This window comes from Macaca nemestrina, chromosome 12 (assembly GCF_043159975.1).
Source record: "Macaca nemestrina isolate mMacNem1 chromosome 12, mMacNem.hap1, whole genome shotgun sequence".
Classification (NCBI taxonomy): domain Eukaryota; kingdom Metazoa; phylum Chordata; class Mammalia; order Primates; family Cercopithecidae; genus Macaca; species Macaca nemestrina.
Window position 1 is genome coordinate 102,153,729 of NC_092136.1, and position 19,086 is coordinate 102,172,814.

General features: G+C 37.1%; 1 protein-coding gene across 12 annotated transcripts in view; it reads left to right on the forward strand.

The window, feature by feature from the left end:
- The window catches only part of LOC105493722 (Yes1 associated transcriptional regulator), a 125,014-nt gene that overhangs the window by 86,108 nt on the left and 19,820 nt on the right, over positions 1 to 19,086 (forward strand). For 3 of the 12 annotated variants that reach the window (XM_011761584.3, XM_011761593.3, XM_011761585.3), the window contains 2 exons: positions 11,292 to 11,485; positions 14,911 to 14,958. In XM_011761584.3, the coding sequence (XP_011759886.1) occupies positions 11,292 to 11,485; positions 14,911 to 14,958 (242 nt within the window). The remainder of the gene's footprint in view (positions 1 to 11,291; positions 11,486 to 14,910; positions 14,959 to 19,086) is intronic. The other 9 variants (XM_011761586.3, XM_011761594.3, XM_011761588.3 and 6 more) reach the window with 3 other exon arrangements.

The window sequence follows — 19,086 nt, forward strand, 5'->3', positions numbered from 1 at the left end:
AAATCATTACAAATGTGTTAAGTACGGTAAAGGGTGCTAAACAACGTGGGGTGACAGGAACTAGGGTGGTGGGAACCTGCTTGCACCTGGGTGGTCAAGGGGGGTTTTGCAAAAAGGCACATAGGAAGCTGCCAGTCAAATTTCAGAGCAGTTTTTGTGCTTTTCAGTAAAAACTCTGAGGTATGCATCACTTCTACATTACAAATTCCCCTCTGTGAAAGAGCTTTACTAGTAATAAATAAAATTAGAAATAAAGTGTTATAATTGAACTGTTTATTCATTAATCTAACATGAATTCATAGTGACAAGTGTATTTTAAAAGATAATGCCCCTTCTCTTTATTTTTTTAATTTTTAGTTTTTTAGAGACGGTGTGTCTCTGTGTTGCTCAATCTGGTCTTGAACTCCTGTCCTGAAGAAATCCTCCTGCCTCCGCCTCCCGAGTAGCTGGTATTACAGGTGCAAGTCACCATGTCTGGCTGCTTCTCTACAGTCTCATTATCTGAACTTTCTTTCCTAACTAGACCTTAAACTTTGTTTTTGTAGTGGGGGGAAATGTCTAGTTGTGTTCTGGGGACAGAGAGAGCTGAAAGCTAATGAGAACACATTCTCCCTTTTCTGCCTCACCTCATTTACCAAACGCTGTGTCCTGCCCTAAACTGCTTGATGAGGTGATGAGGAGAAAATGTTCTGCTGGATTTCTTTTTGTTTTCTTTAGCTGCATTCATGATTGTATTGTTTGAAAAATAACATTATAATGAATTTTTATGTTTGAAGGAGGGGGAAGTTGAATTGATGAAAGTATTGATACTTGTTAACAGTATTTTTGAACAGCTAAAGATGTGAAAACTTTAATCCAGTTTGGGGAGGCTGGGAGTTGGTACTGGGGAAATGGTTTGGCTGTGTCCCCACCCAAATCTCATCTTGAATTGTAGTTCCCATTATCCCCACGTGCTGTGGGAGGGACCAGGTGGAGATAATTGAATCATGGGGGGGCAGTTTCGCCCATCCTGTTCTCATCTCAGATAGTGAGTGAGTTGTTACAAGATGTTATGGTTTTATAAGGGGCTTCCCCCTTCGCTGAGCACTTATTCTTCTCTCTCCTGCTGCCATGTGAAGGAGGACATGTTTGCTTCCCCTTTTGCAATGATCTAAGTTTCTGAGACCTCCCCATGCTGAACTGTGAATCTATTAAACCTCTTTTCTTTGTAAATTACCCAGTCTTGGGTATGTTTTTATTAACAGCAAACTAGAACAAACTAATAGAGTAAATTGGTACCAGAAGTGGGGAAAGAAGTGCAGAGTGTGGGATGGAGAGGTTACTTGGCCTGTGACAAAACCTAGAGTAGGATGTTAGAGCAGGTGAACTGTCCCCACATATTGATCATTAGAGAAATGCAAACTAAAACCACAATGAGATAACACTTAACTCCCATTACGACGGCTAAAGTTTTTTGGAAAAGATAACAAATGTTGGCCAGAATGTGGAGAAATTGGAATCCTCATACATTGCTGTTGGGATTGAAAAATGATGTAACCACTTTGGAAAATAGGCTGGCAGTTCCTCAGAACATTAACTATAACATTCCCATATGATCGAGCAATTCCATTCCTCGGTACAGAGGCTAAAGAATTGGGAACATATGTCTACACAAAAACCTGTATCCGGGTTTACAGCAGTATTATTTTATAATAAATAGCCAGAAAGTGAAAATAACGCAAATGCCCATTAGTTGATGAATGGACTAACAAAATGTGGTATATTCATGTAATGGAATATTATTTGGCAATTAAAGGGAATGCAGTGCTTGATACATACTAAAACATGGCTAAACCTTGAAAACATTATAAATGAGACTAGCGAGGCCCAAAAGGCCATATATTGCTTAATTCCATTTTTAGAAATGTCCAGAATGGGAAAATTCATAGAGGCAGAAGTAGATTAGTGGTTGCCAGGGACTGCAGGGAAGGGCAGTAGGTAGTGAACTGCTAATGGATATAGGGTTTTTTGGTTTGTTTTTGTTTTTGTGACTTTTTTTTTTGAAGTGATGAAAATGTTCTGAAATTAGTGGCAATGGGTGTACAATTCTGTGAATATGTAAGGACTACCAGACAGTACATGTAACAAGGGTGAATTATCTCAGTAAAGAGAAAAAATTATTTCTAGGCATGATGTCATTTAGGTATATAGCTTAGTTGGGAAATATCTTTTGTATATTGATCATAAAAAGATGTATTCAGTCATTAGGTTAGGTCTCCCGTCTTTTCCTTTTTTTGTAAAAGACAGCTTTTCAGTGTGAATTAAGTAAGCAATATTTTACTGAAAAACTACATTTTATGTTTAAGTAGATTATGTTTTAAGTATTTATGTTTAAGTAGATTATGCCACTTTATAGCAACTCTCTGTAGATGATTCAGTTCCTTTAGGTCATGCAGTAAACGCTAAGAGCCAGGAATAGGTGTTTTGTGTTTTGTTTTTATTGCTTTAAGACCCACAGATGGCCTATTGGTTTGTGTTTTTAGAAGAACCTTAATTTCTTTTAACAAGTCTACTGTTTTGTAGTTTTGAGTATACTCATAGGTATGAGGAAAACCCAAATTTTGTTTCTAAATGTTTTGAACAAATTAATATAGCTGTGCTAATACGGAAATATGCAGTGTCTGAGATTTGAAAAAAATACTAGACAAAAGCTTTTGTTGTGGGAGATTTGATATAATGTTTTAATAGTTTAAGAATTGTTTCTTATTTTAAATGTATACCCAATAAGATTACTAGAATTAAATTTATTATTCGAAAGTTTATGACTAACAAATCTGTAGTACATTGTTACAATCCAAGTTTAGAGGTTACAAATCATGTAAATCTAAAAATTGTTTGAAGTTTGGAAATTCACATGTTTAGAATGAAACTTGGAGAAAAAACCTATGGTGATGACCCCTTTCATTTATTTTTGAGAAAGTAGTCCCTTATTTTTCAGTAATTGCTCAGTCATTGGTTTTCTACCATAAAGCTGTCGGGGCTGATTTGTTAAGCAAAACTTGAAAACAGTTACTATTCGTAGTGCAAGAAGCACAGACTATAAATTTTAAAACATAGCATATTACAATTTTTAAAATTCTGACATTTTGTGGAGTTTTTGTTTTGTTTTTACCTTTTAGAAATTTTTTTAAAACTGGAAACATTGGGATTTCAATAGTTGATAGCCAGAGGAAGAAGTTGGTAATGCTATTCTTTTCTTTTCTTGCTGCCCTGCCCCCTTTCCCCAGGAAACAAAGCCGGTTTTGTTTCTTGCCTGCTTGTGAGGTCTCTGCTGCACCCCATGTGGGTGCACCGCTCTGTGCTTTGTTGAAAGGCTTAAGATACTCAGAAGGTAAAGAACAGGATGCTTCTGGAGAGGAATAAATCCCAGCTTCAGTAGATAAACAAGGTTGTTTGAATTGGTCATTTAAGTGAGTTCTTTATATGGAAACCTTGTAGTGCTGCTGGTATCCATAGGTAACAACATTTAGGTAAACACAGCCAAAAGTGCTGACAATAGTCATCAGAGTATTTCTCTTACATAATTTTGTGCAAGTTTCTGTTTAATTCTGTGGACTGGTTCTTCCCTCATCTTTTGATATCCTATTTTTCCTGTTCCATGGTTTTGAATAGTCAGATAAGCTTAGATTTGAAAAAGACCTTACCAACCAATTCAGTTTGCCATCAGCATTGGCTATTGTCATTAATGATTACTGCTTATGGTATCTAATTCTGGGAAACTGGTGAGAAGCAAAGGCTATTTACCACTTTATCTTTGTGCAATTTTATTACTATTCAGTTTTTTTTTTTTTAACCAAGAATGTATGTTATTTCATAAATAATGTTATGTTACGTAATGAAAATATAGTGTGGAAAGCTCAAAAGCTTATCCAAATGTTTCTTAATAGATGAAGTATTTAACAATGTTTAGCTCTAGAATCTGCTTTGAAATCAATAGTTTTATAATTCCAACACTCCTCAGCTTACTGATGGGCTATTTTATAGCAGGTTTTTGGGGTTTTGCTTTTTTATTGCTTGGAACCAAAAACATTTTTCCCCAGTAGTTGTTTGCCTTGGGCCTCAATTTATAATATATTCATTGTATGTGATGAATCGCACTTCAGTTGCCCAATTCATATTTAACTCATGCTATAAAACCTGGCACAGCACACTTTTAAAATGTATCTGTGTGGAAATATGTTGAGTGTTATATTGAAACACCAAGAAGATGTTTCACCAAAAGAGAAGGATCCCCTTATGCCCTTAGCTCAATCTCCACTACCCATCTTTTTTCTATTTAGACCTTGTAGGAAAGATAAACATGCATGTCTTTGTGAATCATAGGAATATTTGGAAACAGTAAATGGTATGATAAAATAGGAGGGAGAAAGAGAATGTATGTATATGTCTATGCGTGTTTGTGGAGGAGGAGGAGAGAGGTATAGGAATCATCAAAATATGGAATTAGTCTGTAGGAGTCAGAGTCTTGAAAGAAGTTCTGGAGAAGAGAGGAGACTAAGGTTTATGGAGCACCCACTATTCCAGGTGTGTGATAGAATAATCAGTCCTCATAATAACTCAAATGGAGATGTCAGTATCCTTGGTACAGATGAGGAAACCGAGGATTAAGTGAATTACTGAATTAGTATGCCCAACTCTAATCCAAGTTCATTTGACTCTAAAGGCTATGTTTTTTTATATATGCTATGATACCTGTCAATTATGTAAATATGTTGGTAACAAAAGAGCAATTTTATTAAATGAGGTTGTTGATGCCTGGCAAATCTTAGGTCCCAAAAATTGTTGGCTTTTTTCCTATCCATTGCCCTGTAAAATACTAAACTAACTTATAAGGATGAAATTTTTAGCCATTTACTTTCTTATAAAGCCATTTCCTAAGTCTTCCTGAGTTAATAAGTATGATTTTTTTTCCATATGCGATTAATAAGGCTTTGAACAAGCTGGAGCCATATGTCGTGTTTTGACATCCTTTCTCTCTTCCAGACAAAATATTAAAACAAGATAACCAAAAAGACACAACTAGAGTATGAATAAAAAAAAATATATAGGGCAGAAAATAAAACCACATAAAGCATTGTGGGTAGTGCTAGAGGCCTGCCAGGTTTAGGGGCCATTTGGCTCCTGAGAAGAACTGTTAATAAAAGTGTTAATAAGGAAGAGGACACACAAAACAGGTCAATGGGAAAAGTCAGGCGTGCAGCTGACCTGGCCCTGGCCTAGGACAAACATTTACAAGGATTGACCACATGTCAAGTCACAGAGTCACAAATTGTCTAGAATCAATATTATATAGCCTATGTTTTTTAAACCTCAATGCAATTAAATTTAAACTCATAGTAAAAAAGTTAGTTTCAAAAAACATGTCTTGCCCTACCAGCTATTAAACATATTACTAAGGTTGTACTCTTGTATATATTGTACATACTAAATAATGTATATGTTTATATACATATATATAACTTACATGTTTATATAGTATAAACATAAAGGCAGTACTGTGGTACTAGTATAAGACTAGTTAGATTAATAAACAAAATAAAAAGTCTGGAAATAACAAAATGTCAAAATTTAGTCTATGATAAAGAAGATGAGTGGAAAGATACACTGTAACACAAGTGGTGTTGGGACTAATGGTTAGCCATATGGAAGAAGATGAAATTAGATCCATTCCCGCCATACACCAGAATAAATTGCAGTGGATCAGATTGAGTTGCCAAGTAAATGAGAACTTTAGTTTTTTAATTAAAATGGGTGAATTTCTCTTTAGTTTGAAAGTGAGAAAACATAATTCAGATTTTTAAAAAGATTGATAAATTTGACTAAATAAGCTTTTTTTTTTTTTTTTTTTAATTGTAAGACAGAGTCTTGCACTTGTCGCCCAGGCTGGAGTGCAGTGGTGCGCTCTCAGCACACTGCAACCTCCACCTCCCTGGTTCAAGTGATTATCCTGCCTCAGCCTCCGGAGTAGCTGGGATTATAGGTGTCTGCCACCATGCCCAGCTAATTTTTATATTTTTAGTAGAGATGGGGTTTCACCATTTTGGCCAGGCTGATCTGAACTTCTGACCTGTAGTAATCCGTCTGCCTCAGCCTCCCAGAGGGCTGGGATTACAGGCGTGAGCCACCACGCTGGGCTAAGACCAAGTTCTTAGGAAAAACAAGAAAAAAAGATGATAAACTGAGGAAAATTGTTTGTGACTTACATCACAGATACAGATTTCTTACCCTTCGTGTATAGATTGTATAATAAGACATAGCAAAAATAAAAATCATACTGAGATACTACTCATCTTTCAGATTGGCAGAAACCCAAAATTGGCAAGGCTTTGGGGGCAGAAAAAGCACTCTCTTACATTACTAGTGAGGATACATCAAAGTACAACTCCTGGGGTGGGGCGGTGGTGCAAATTTGGCGATATCCAGCAAAATTATTTATGCTTTTAACATTCACCTAAGCAATCTCCCATATAGAAATCTACCCAAAGATATAGTAGCAGAAATACAAAATTATGTATGAGTATATTCTGTACAGTACTCTTTACTGATAATGAAAACCTAATAGGAAATTGGTTGAATAGAATATTAACCAGCTATGTCAATAGGAAAATCTCTATATACTGCTTTAGAGTTATCTCAGGTTGTATTGTTAGAAAGACAAAAGCAAAGTGGAAGGAAGTATCCATAGTATGCTACCATATATCAAAGAAGAAGGGATGTGTATGTGTTTGCTTACATTTTTGAGAGTAGAGTAAAGGAAACACTAATACAGTTTATCTGTTACCTATTGGAGGTAGGAGGAAGTGGGTGGGAAATAAAGCCCATCTCTGAAATTCAAAAGCAGAATGTCACAAGTACACCTGTATTTCAGGTAGTTGGCTAATTATAGAAGAATAATTTCAGGTGACTTTAAAGCACAGTGATTTTACTTTATGTATTTAATGGAATATCTTAAGGAGATAAAATTGCAAAGAAATCTGAAACTTCAATCATTTTAGTGATCATAATATGTTGTTTTTAGATGATTGTATATATATAGAGGACAATACATATTAATGTTGTTAGAACCCAATTTTTCAGCATGAGAAAAAATAGTTGTTATAAAATCAAAGTGAAAACCATGCATCCTAAATCTGAATTGGAAATATGCATTTTCTGAAGGAGAGTACCACCTAGAAATAGTTACAAAAAAGCAACAAAATAATAATAGGTACTCCCTAGTACCCAGATTAATGTCTCTTAAATACCATTTCCCAGTCAGAGAAATCAGGGCTGCTTCAAAAAAGGCTGACTAAAATTTGGGGCAGGGAATATACTAGATGACCTTGGAACATCTTTTTATGCCTAAAAGCAAACAAGGAAGTAGACCAAGCCCATTGTAGCCATAGCAAAAAGATCCAGCTTGAAGGGCTTACCTTGGTCAAATATGGCACACTTTGGGCATTGATCAGAATAACTGTGCTGGATTAAAACCCATCATAAACATATTTTAAATAAATCTGTGATTTCATAATGATTGCATTCCCTTTGCTCTAGGTAGCAGAGTATCAGAATGATTTTTTTTTTTTTTTTGAAACAGAGTCTCACTTTTTTGCCCATGCTGGAGTGCAGTGGCATGGTCTTGGCTCACTGCAACCTCTGCCTCCCAGGTTCACACCATTCTCCTGCCTCAGCAACCTGAGTAGCTGGTACTACAGTCACCCGCCACCAGGCCAGGCTAATTTTTTTTCTTTTTCTTTTTCTTTCTTTCTTTCTTTTTTTTTTTTTTTAGTAGAAACGGGGTTTCACCATGTTAGCCAGGATGGTCATGATCTCCTGACCTCGTGATCCGCCTGTCTCGGCCTCCCAAAGTGCTGGGATTACAGGCATGAGCCACCACGCCCGGCCAATGTTTTTTTTTTTAAACCCTTATTGGCTACCTTTGGGAGGACTCTGGGACCAACTCATCATCCTGAAAATATACACAAAAAGGGAATGAATCAAACATTTATTCTGTACCTTACCTGTACAAATTATGTTTCAGGGTAACGAAATGCTTAATATGGAAAAATTCTTATTTATAGAACTTCAAATAATACATGGGAAGGAATGATACCATCATTTTGTAACCTCTAATGAAATAATGGGTTTAGGTTTTAAAAAATCAGTGGTTGCTAAAAAACCATTGGGTGAAAATAACCTAAAGTGGATATAATAGGTTTGCCATGTCTGCACCACTGATCCATCCTTATCATGAAGACAGTCATCTTGTGCCTTCTGTCCTCATGTAGTGCCACCAGTGAAGTATTCTTGCCAAAAATTGTGATCAGGCCTCTATATTCGAACTTGTTTACAGAAATCAAGAAATGGAAAAGCATGCTACATAGTACTATGGGGATGCAGTCAGCAAAGTCCAGGCTGTAGAAAAGTCTATGAGGCAAATGACACAGTTTCTTTGACAAATAAATGACAGAAAAAAACAAAGGGGGAACCTGTGTATTAAAACAGTGGTCCTCAGAGTGCTGGCATGAATCAAAAGTCACTGGGAGGGCTTGTCAAAACACAGATTGCTGGCTTCATCCCATAGTTTCTCATTCATTAGCCCTGGGTCAGGGCCCATGAATTTGCATTTCTAAAACGTTGCTAGGTGCTCTTCCTCCTGATGATCCAGAAACCGCAGAACCATGTTATTAAAGAAGTCTTGGATTATGAATCAAATACAATGTATGGATCTTGTTTGGATTCTGTTTTGAACAAGCCAATTGTAAAAATAATAATAATTCCCTTGATAATAGGGAAGTGTAGGCATGGGATGGACTTTTGATAATTTTAAGGAATTGGTAAATTTTGATAGTGTAATCATGGTATTGTAATTATATTTTTCTTTTTTTAAAGAAGGCCCCATCTTTTTAGAAATATATGTTGAAATTATGGGTAAAATGCTATATTGTTCACTTGAACATAATTGGCGCTGAAAAGTAGTTGAGGATAGAGGTAAAAAAAGATTGGCCAGGTTTTGACAATTGGGAAGAACGCGAGTGATGAGTATACAAGGATTCATTATCTGTATTAATTTTTCTACTTTTCTGTGTTTATGGAAATTACCTTCAAAATGTAAAATATATGTTTGGAAACACAAAAATATATTCCTAAATAGCTCATAACTTAAATGTAAGTCACCATAGAAATTACACGTTTTTGGAATAGAACAGTCATGAATTATACTATTTCAAAACATGTGGGATGCAGGTAAAGCAGGACTTAAGGGTAAATTAATTGACTTAAGTCTTCCAAAAAAAGATTGAAATGAATTAAGTTCAACTTAAAAGTTAGAAAATGAAATACAGAAAAGCTGGAGGAAAAAAAATAAGAGCAGAAAAAAGGGAACTAAGTGAATAATGCAGTCATCTTAACTAGCTGAGAAGATTGGATTGAACCAAGGCATTATTCTGAGAGAGACTGGTCTGTAATTTTCCTCTCTGTAATATCCTTGGTTCTGTCTCGGTACTATGCTAGCCTGATAGAAGAATTGGGCAGTCCTGAGCCAGGTATGGTGCTTGCCTGCAGTCTCAGCTACTTGAGAGACAGACAGTAGGATTGTTTGAAGCCAGGTGTTTGAGACCAGCCCGGGCAACATAGACAGAAAAGGAAAAAAAAAAAAAAAAAAAAAGTGTAGTAATCTAAAGAGAAATTAATAGTAGGACTTCTCTATTGTCTTAAATAGTTTCTGGCTCAGTATTTTTTCAGCACGTACTTCGTACCAGATGCTGTGCTAGGTATTGAGGACACATAGATGACTAGGATATGGCCCATACTCTGGCACTCAGTCTGAGGGAGCATATAAATTTGTAAACAAAAAATTAGAATCAGGCAGGAAACGTCAGTAGACAATATGGAAACGTTCCCAGGCAATTCCTTGAGAGAAGAAAATTTTTAATGTATAGGATGGACTCAGCTTTGTGAGGTTTTTCCTCAAGTAGTCTCCAAGAAGAAATGGCATTTACCAAGCAGCCAGTCTGTTATAATGGGACACATTAAAAATCACGAGGAGTTTGCTGTGTGACTGGGAGACCATTAAGTTATAAGAGCTGTCAGTGTATGTTATTTAGGATTTTTGTAGCAAGGTTTATATGAGAGATTGGCCTGTAATTTTCCTTTCTTTTAATATCCTTGTATGGTATCAAGGTTATGCTGGCCTTATAAGTGTTGGAAAATATTCCATCCTTGTTATGCTCTGGAAGAGATTGTGTAAGATTGGTGGTATTTCTTCCTTGAATGACTACAAAGCCATTGGGACCTGGGGTTTTCTTTAGTCAATGTGTACTAAACATTTAGTAGAAAGAGTGACCCAAAATTTCAACTTAAGTCGAATATGTATCTGAAAAGGTTTATTATTTTTACTAACATTTTCACATAAAACTTCCCTCTGCCCACTGAGGTTAATCCACGTTTGATCAGTGTTGTATCAGTGACAGAAATTCACCAGTATGAAAACCCAGTCCATTTCTGACCACCAAATAGTGTATTGCAGCTTCAAAAAAAAAATTTTTTTTTTTGCTATCTAGGCTTTGTGCTGTGTGTGCCATGGTGTCAAATGAGACAAATCTGTGTCATCCAAATACTTGTGAACTCAACTTGATATGAGCAAGCATCATATCATTTTAATCTACTTGCTTTATTGGGATGTGTATGTGGATATATTAAGGGCTGATTATTTTCATGGGCTTTGCTGCTTGGAATGCTTTGTCTTAGTTTTTGTGGATGAATTTTTAATTACATTTTTATATTTCATAAGAAGTAATGAATTTACATCATTCACACTTCAGAAGTTATAAATAAGGTTCTCCAGCTTTGTCCTTTAGTCAGCTAGTTTCTCATCTCTAGAACCAAAAGATGTTAGTTGCTTCTTAGCTATTCATCAATTTTTATATTCTCTGAATATGCAATATATATTCACTCCCACTCCCTCCCCTCTTTTTTTAACACTTTACCTTGCTTTTAATTTAGTAAGTCCTTAGAAACTATTCCTTATCATCATTGCCTGTTAAAACTACCTCTTGTTTCTTTTCTCTTATGACTTCCTTGTATCTTGTGACAACAGTAATAATAAATTAATGTAGTCATTGTAATATTGATGGATTTTTAGGTTATTTCCAGTCTTCCTGCCCAGAAAAGCTACATTGAATATCCCAAATTGCTTTTGAATAATTAAATTATCATTTTCTCTTCCTTCGCTAGTTTTTTAGGACAGATTTTTTTTTTTCTTTTCATTTCAGCCATGAACCAGAGAATCAGTCAGAGTGCTCCAGTGAAACAACCACCACCCCTGGCTCCCCAGAGCCCACAGGGAGGCGTCATGGGTGGCAGCAACTCCAACCAGCAGCAACAGATGCGACTGCAGCAGCTCCAGATGGAGAAGGAGAGACTGCGGCTGAAACAACAAGAACTGCTTCGGCAGGTGAGGCCACAGGTTAGAAACCAGCCTTCCACTTTTTGGGGTTTGTTTTCTTAAAGTTGGGCAGATTGCATTTTAACATTTATTAGTTACAGAGGAATGTTGTCTTTGTAAAACTGAGCGACACAGAAGCATTCTGTCCAGCCCTGTCCTTGTCTTAGTTTCGTGACTGTGAATGGCCTTTGATCAAGTTTCAAGGGATGTGACTTGGAAACCTGTATCGTGAAGAGCTGTTTTGGTCATGGTCATTGCAATTGAGCAAAAAGTGAAGGAAGCAAGGATGCTTTCTCTAACCTACATAGAATTATGGATTGCTGTTTTTCTGAGGATTTCACTAAAGGGGAAATTCTAGAACATCACTTGGGAGAAAATATCCTTTATTAATAACTTATGTGGTGGGATACACCAATATGACATTTCTCAAATGAAATATACTTCAGTATTACCGAATCTAAGAATTTTCATTTAAAACAAAATAAATATTACCTTTGGCCAGGTGCGGTGGCTCACGCCTGTAATCCCAGCACTTTGGGAGGCCAGAGTGGGCAGATCACTTGAGGCCAGGAGTTCAAGGCCAGCCTGGACAACTTAGCGAAACCCCATCTCTACTAAAAATATAAAAATTAGCCAAGTGTGGTGGCGCACACCTGTAATCCCAGCTACTCGGGAGGTTGAGGCACAAGAATCACTTGAGCCTCAGAGGCAGAGGTTCAGTGAGCCAAGATTGTGCCACTGCGCTCGAGCCTGGGTGACAGAGCGCGACTCTGTCTCAAAAATAAAAAAGTTATCTTCAAGTTTAGAAGATGCCAGTGTGCTTTAAAATGACCTGCTTATGGATGTTTTTTTATGTTGGGAAAAGTAGGACATAGCAGTAGAGAGCTTGAAGCCCTTTAATCACCATTTCTATCAGCTTTCTTCTAGAAGGTACTGTTGGTCTTTATGTTCCTCATATATATAATTAATGTCAACATTAATTTTTACTTATTTCAGAGTGGTTAAATCTAAGTTCAGATATTGGGGATAAGGTCTTTTGTTAATTAGTGTAGATATTTTTTAAATTTCTATATAAAATTTTTTTGAACAGATAATAGAAACATGGTATAATAGTGATAAATGTACAAAAGGTGAAAGTAGACTCAAAATAAGAGCTTTTCCCTGTTTTTCTGGTTCTCTCCTATGGGGCCTGAATAACTATGAGTTTCTTAGGTTTTTTGTTTTTTGTTCATTTTTCCAGAGATACTCTGTTTACATACATAAAATACGTGTATCTATGCTGTTTTTTCCCCACCTAAATCACAGCATGCTAAGTATAAACATTTAAAAATCATCATACTCGGCCAGGCATGGTGGCTCATGGTGGCCCATGCCTCTAATCCCAGCACTTTGGGAGACTGAGGCAGGAGGCTTCCTTGAGCCCAGGAGTTTGAAACCAGCCTGGGCAACATGGTGTGAGACCCTGTCTCTAAAAAAAAAAAAAAAACACAACTCTACATTTCTGTTACCAGGAAGTAGGCACTTAAAGGTCTGTTTTTTTTTTTTTTTTTTTTTTTTAGGGCTATATTTTAAAAGTATCTCTTGAGTGTCAGTAAAAATATATGAACTCAGTACTACCTGAACTCTGATTTGGGGTTTGACGAACTGGTATTTAAGGAGTTAAATTAAGCCATGGCTTCTGAGAGAGGCTCACTTTTAAACTGTGCTTTGTCGGTAATCTGTCCATCTAGTGTGATTGGCATCAAAGGTAAACCCTGATAGAAGGAGTAAGACAGTATGTGCCAACATATGATGTCAGGAACTTGTTGGGGCTCAGAAAATGATGCTACAAAATATGATTCTTTGACAGACTAAACTAAGGAAGCAGCCTCAAGTTCTCTCCCAAAGCACAGGATGAGGCTGTTCTTTGAAGTTCCTTTATCTACCTAGAAACCAGACCCCCCCAAAAAGGAATACAATTGCCGTTGTTCCCCTCCCCAAAATTTCATTAACCAGAGAAGACTGAAACTTGTATGACAGAGGAAAAGACTAAAAATTAAATATCACACCTAGAAAGCTCAGAGGAACTTTGCCCAGACTATTGTCTGTTCTCAGATCCCATTCAGTTTCCAAAGAGAATTATTTACTAACCATTGTCTGAGCACTGGGCCCATTCATTCTTCCTACGAATCATTTACTGCCCTTCAAAATGGCCTCATTTCCCTCATGTTCCCTTCCCCTGTGAAGAAGGGTATTATATAGTATCTGGAACTTAGTTATTGGGTAATCATTCTCTTGCAATTTCCCCCATACTTGGGTACTTTAAATAAATTTGTATGCCCTTTTCTCCAATTAATTTGTCTATTAGTTCATTTTCAGCGAACCTTTAGAGGGCAGAGGGGAAGTTTTCCTTTTGGCCCCTATAAAGTGATCTTGAAAGAAATGTTTCTTTATCTGACATAAAAAAGATGGAGAAAGGAAGCATTATTGTACCTCTGACTTTCTAACAAATTACCATAAAGAAGATGTTTCACCTGCTATTGTTAGAACACGGTAGAACCATCAAAAATATAATTATGTGGCTAATAGAAAAAAATAAAGCAATTTAAAAATGTTTTATGTAACCTATTTTCATTGTTTTTCATTTTGTTGTTACCGAGTAGTAGTTGTTCTGAGTAAATACAGGTCTCAATTTCACTATGAATAAAAACTGTCAAAATCAAAAAACTAAAAAACAGTTCTTTAATTACTAATGTTAAAATCATACTGTTTTTAAGATAATTTGTAAAGTCTAGAAATGGGGCCATTCGCCATTTTGTTTTATGCCATAGATCATCCTGGGGTTTTTTGGTGGGCAAACGCTGCTATTTGTAAAACTCTACTTTCAAAGAATTTCCCTAAATCTTAATTCTCAATCTTACTCTGGGTGATGGGTCCTGGACAGAATAGCTTCACTTCCTTTAAAGGTAACTTCTTTGTTTCATCTTTACTACCTACTGTGTCATCTTTTCTTATGTTGAAGTTGACAGACCTGCTCTATTCTCATACTAATATTTTTTGGATTTTTTTTTAAGTAATCACAATGAATTCAGTGTATCTTAAGTCTTTTGGCTTCCTGTGAACTTCTTCCATTGATAGTTTATCTTACCACTGAAACATCAAATATATTGTATCTGCTTTATCTAATACTCAGAAGCAAAGAACCTTCGTGACCAATATCAAATTTTTTTTAGTTCTGACACCTAAAGTCTTGCTGTCCTATCCTCAATGCTGTTAAAAACTTCTGAGGTTCCAGTTTTGTTATATGGTGACTCCATTGGCTTCTGTCTTCCTCAGTCTGCTTCTTCTTGGGTAGCTTGGGAATTCTGTGCTATGGTGATATGTCTGGATACAATTTGTAAGTCAGCCTACACAGCCAGACCATGTGGCTTAAAGTAATTTTTATCCATCTTATTTTTTACTCTTAGGCAATGCGGAATATCAATCCCAGCACAGCAAATTCTCCAAAATGTCAGGTAGGCTCTTATCTGATGTTTTAGCACTGGAAAAAAAAAAAAGATATTAAATTAGGAAAGACAAACTTACATTCCAGGGTCCTATCCTTATTGGACATTAGCCCAGAGTATAACTTTGAGCCATCTTTGATACTGAGGTTAACATCGCCCTTCCAAGAAAGTCTACACAGTCTGCTCCCTCCCTGCTCCTCCTAGGGAGTTTCTGTTTGTTTTGATTCCATGGAGGTCTTTTTTATTCTATATTTAAATGTATTGTGTCTCAGTCGTACATCCTATCAGCTTCTAGGTATGTCTAATTTTTATTTGAATAGCTTAAATAGTGTGTGTAATGATTTAAAGGAATTAATAAATTGAACAGTAACAAAAGCAGTACTTACTTGGGTAGGCTAGTTTAGGAAATTTTAGCCATGATACTATGTGGAAGAGAAAAATTCTTTCTAGTGGACATTCTAAAGGAAAAACATCAAAATTATCAGGAGAGGGTCTGCCTGGATAGTGTTTCAGGTTTTCTTGTTGGCTTTTATCAGCATTCTCTGATGGACCCCAGGGAACCCTGGTTGTGAAGGCATCTTATTTAGAAGGAAAGATTGTGGCCATTTTTTCTTCTAACACAGGCACTTGTCTGACTTGTGGGAAGAATCTCATTCTTAAAACCAAAAAGATTTTAGGTGTTTGGGGTCTGCAAGATTAGAAGAAATTTGGAGCCAGAGGATCATTCTACTTCTCTTGGGGCAAAAGCAACCATAAAATGCCTCACATTCTATGAAGCTTATTCTGCACTAGGCTAAATAAGTACATTGTTTTAGAATCTGCTGTAGAAGTAGGAGTTGGCAAAATTCTGCTCATTTTGGATACTGTTAAGTTGTCCATTGGAGCACCATGATGATAAAAGTCAGATACAGTCTTCATAGAGACCAGTTAATTTTGTGAGAAGGAAAATCTCTATTCTTCTTTATCTGTCTCATAAATGCCTCCATTCATCAAAAGACCAAGCAAGGGATAACTCATAATAACCCATCTTCACCAAAGTCAAGCATAGACATTCTTATGATGAGGGGGCACTAATATCCCTTTTGACTGTGAAGTGCAGCATAGCATTGGGTCTTTATAACATGAAGCCATTTTTTTCTTTGCCATTTCTCTGAAGTGTTTTTTTGTTTTGTTTTGTTTTGTTTTGTTTTTTGTTTTGTTTTGTCTTTTTGTTTCATTTTTGAGACAGAGTCTCGCTCTGTCGCCCAGGCTGGAGTGCAGTGGCGTAATCTCGGTTCACTGCAATCTCCACCTCCTGGGTTCATGCCATTCTCCTGCCTCAGCTTCCCGAGTAGCTGGGACTATAGGCGGCCGCCACCACGCCCAGCTAATTTTTTTTTGTATTTTTTAGTAGAGACGGGGTTTCACCATGTAAGCCAGGATGGTCTCAATCTCCTGACCTCGTGATCCGCCTGCCTCAGCCTCCCAAAGTGCTGGGATTACAGGCGTGAGCCACCACACCAGGCCTGAAGTGTTTCTGAAAGAAGACTTTTATTCATGATAAATGAAATAGAAACTAATATAGGAGCAGAAATTAACTCAAAGGAGATTTGGATTCAGGTAAAAAGTCCTCCATGCCATAAAAATGTTGAACTTGTTTCCTTTTTTCCCAAGGTCTTATACCCTGAATCTGGTAAATAGTCAAGTTCTTCTTGATCTTTGTTTCATACTTGAATAGAAAAGTAAATCCTTACTGTTATTAAAATTATTAGGAATTCTTAGATTTTTTTAAATAGTAAAGCTTTAGAAAAGATGAGCCTTATTAGTAGTAAAGTTTCTAAGATGTGAAGATTAGTGGTAATTACTTAGATTTGCCCAGACCACAGCAAAAAACTTGAAAGAGGTTTTTTAAAATCTTTGCATATGCTGGAGATTAAAATACTGGTTTGTTATATATGCTTTAGTTGTCAATGTATAATATTTACCTGACATAATTGTGGAAAATTAACAGTTAAATGTATGAAAATCAAGTATAGGGTTATATTTGAAATAGCTCAGATCAAGAAATCTGGAGGTATTTGTACGAGGAAAGCATGTGTATATTTTTCTCATCCTATTATTTTCTAAATAACCATAAGGTAGTTGTCAGGAAATAGATCACAAAGAAGAGTCGTATCTTTTTCTTTCTTCTTCTTCTTCTTCTTTTTTTTTTTTTTTTTGAGACGGAGCCTTGCTCTGTTGCCCAGGCTTGAGTTCAGTGGCGTGATCTTGGCTCACTGCAACCTCCGCCCCCCGGGTTCAAGCGATTCTCCTGCCTCACCCTCCTGAGTAGCTGTGATTACAGGCACCTGCACCACGCCCAGCTAATATTTTGTATTTTTAGTAGAGACAAGGTTTCACCATGTTATCCAGGGTGGTCCCCATCTGTTGACCTCGTGATCCGCCTGCCTCGGCCTCCCAAAGTGCTGGGATTACAGGCGTGAACCACCATGTCTGCCCAGAAGAGTCATATCTTAAGTGAAGATGGCTTTAAATAGTGTTTCTCAGAATAGTCAAGAAAGCTAGAAAGGATATTTCAGTCCCAAAGAACAGAGGGTATAAAGACATCATTCAATATCTGAATACCAGACACTGTTGTTCAAAGTTACTGGTTTTTTAAGTTATACTTTTTTAATAGATATTAATGCAGCTGAGTTAGCAAGCAATAGTGAGAGCAGTGTCATTTTCTAATGACACATCATATACCTCATATGCTGTGGGATGTGGAAAGCCACCAAACTTCAAAATGCTTATGAAGTACTAGAAAAGCTGTCTTTAAGTACTTCCAGCAGGATTAACAAATCACGTGGCTGTTGTAGGGTGCTGTGCTCGTGTACACTAACATCAGTATGAGTGAGGTTAATGGAAAATTCCAAGATTCATGGGCTTAGTGATACTGAAATGTAAAATTTTGAAAAAACTTTAAAGGCATTTATATATCTTCTTAGTTAAATATGGAAATTATCACCTTAATTTATTACACTGTGTTGGCAGAATTTTAGAAAAATTCATCCTTACAGAGCTTAACTTTTTATTTTTATTTTTATTTTGAGACGGAGTTTTGCCCTTGTTGCCCAGTTGGAGTGCAGTGGCGTGGGTGATCTTTGCTCACCGCAACCTCTGCCTCCCGGGTTCAAGTGATTCTCCTGCCTCAGCCTCCCAAGTAGCTGGGATTACAGGCATTCGCCACCATGCCCGGCTAATTTTGTATTTTTGATGGAGATGGGGTTTCTCCATGTTGGTCAGGCTGGTCTCGAACTCCCAACCTCAGGTGATCTGCCCGCCTTGACCTCCCAAAGTGCTGGGATTATAGGCATGAGCCACCGTGCCCGGCCAAAGAACTTAACATTTTAATTTCATTTTGATTACTTAAGATTTTTATGTTTCAAAAGCAATTTCCATTCTCAGAAGAAACTTTTTGAAACTGTAAACATCTTTGCTTTGTGAGATTGAGCAGTTAATGCTATTTTCTAGTCGTATCTCTGTCACACATCAGTGCTCACTTGTAAATTGGAGAGACCTTTTGAGCGAGTGGGTTTAGGAATGCACTCTAGCTTCTGTTTCAAGGTCTTTTGAGAGAAGCACTTTGAGGAAAGATAGTCCCCCTTGAGTGCGAACCCTTCTACCTTCTCTTGTGCTTAAGAATATGGTTCTTGGACTGGGGGCGGTGGCTCACGCCTGTAATCCCAGCACTTTGGGAGGCTGAAGCAGGTGGATCACCTGAAGTCAGGAGTTTGAGACCAGCCTGGTCAACATGGTGAAACCCTGTCTCTACTAAAAATACAAAAATTAGCTGGGTGTTGTGGCAGGTGCCTGTAATCCCAGCTGCTCAGGAGGCTGAGGCAGGAGAATCACCTGAACCCGGGAGGCAGAGGTTGCAATGAGTCCAGATCGTGGCATTGCACTCTGGCCTGGGCGAAAAGAGCAAAACTCCATCTTAAAAAAAAAAAAAAGAGAGAGACTTTGGTTCTTGGTGTCTGGGGTTCCCGAGTACCTATGAGATCAAGTTTAAATTCTGCAACTGGCTCATGGTCTGTGGTCAGTAGCCTTCTCACTCACTGGTTCCAGTTAAGCCAGTAACTCTTCCATTAGCTAGGTGCACTCTGCTACCTTGTTGCT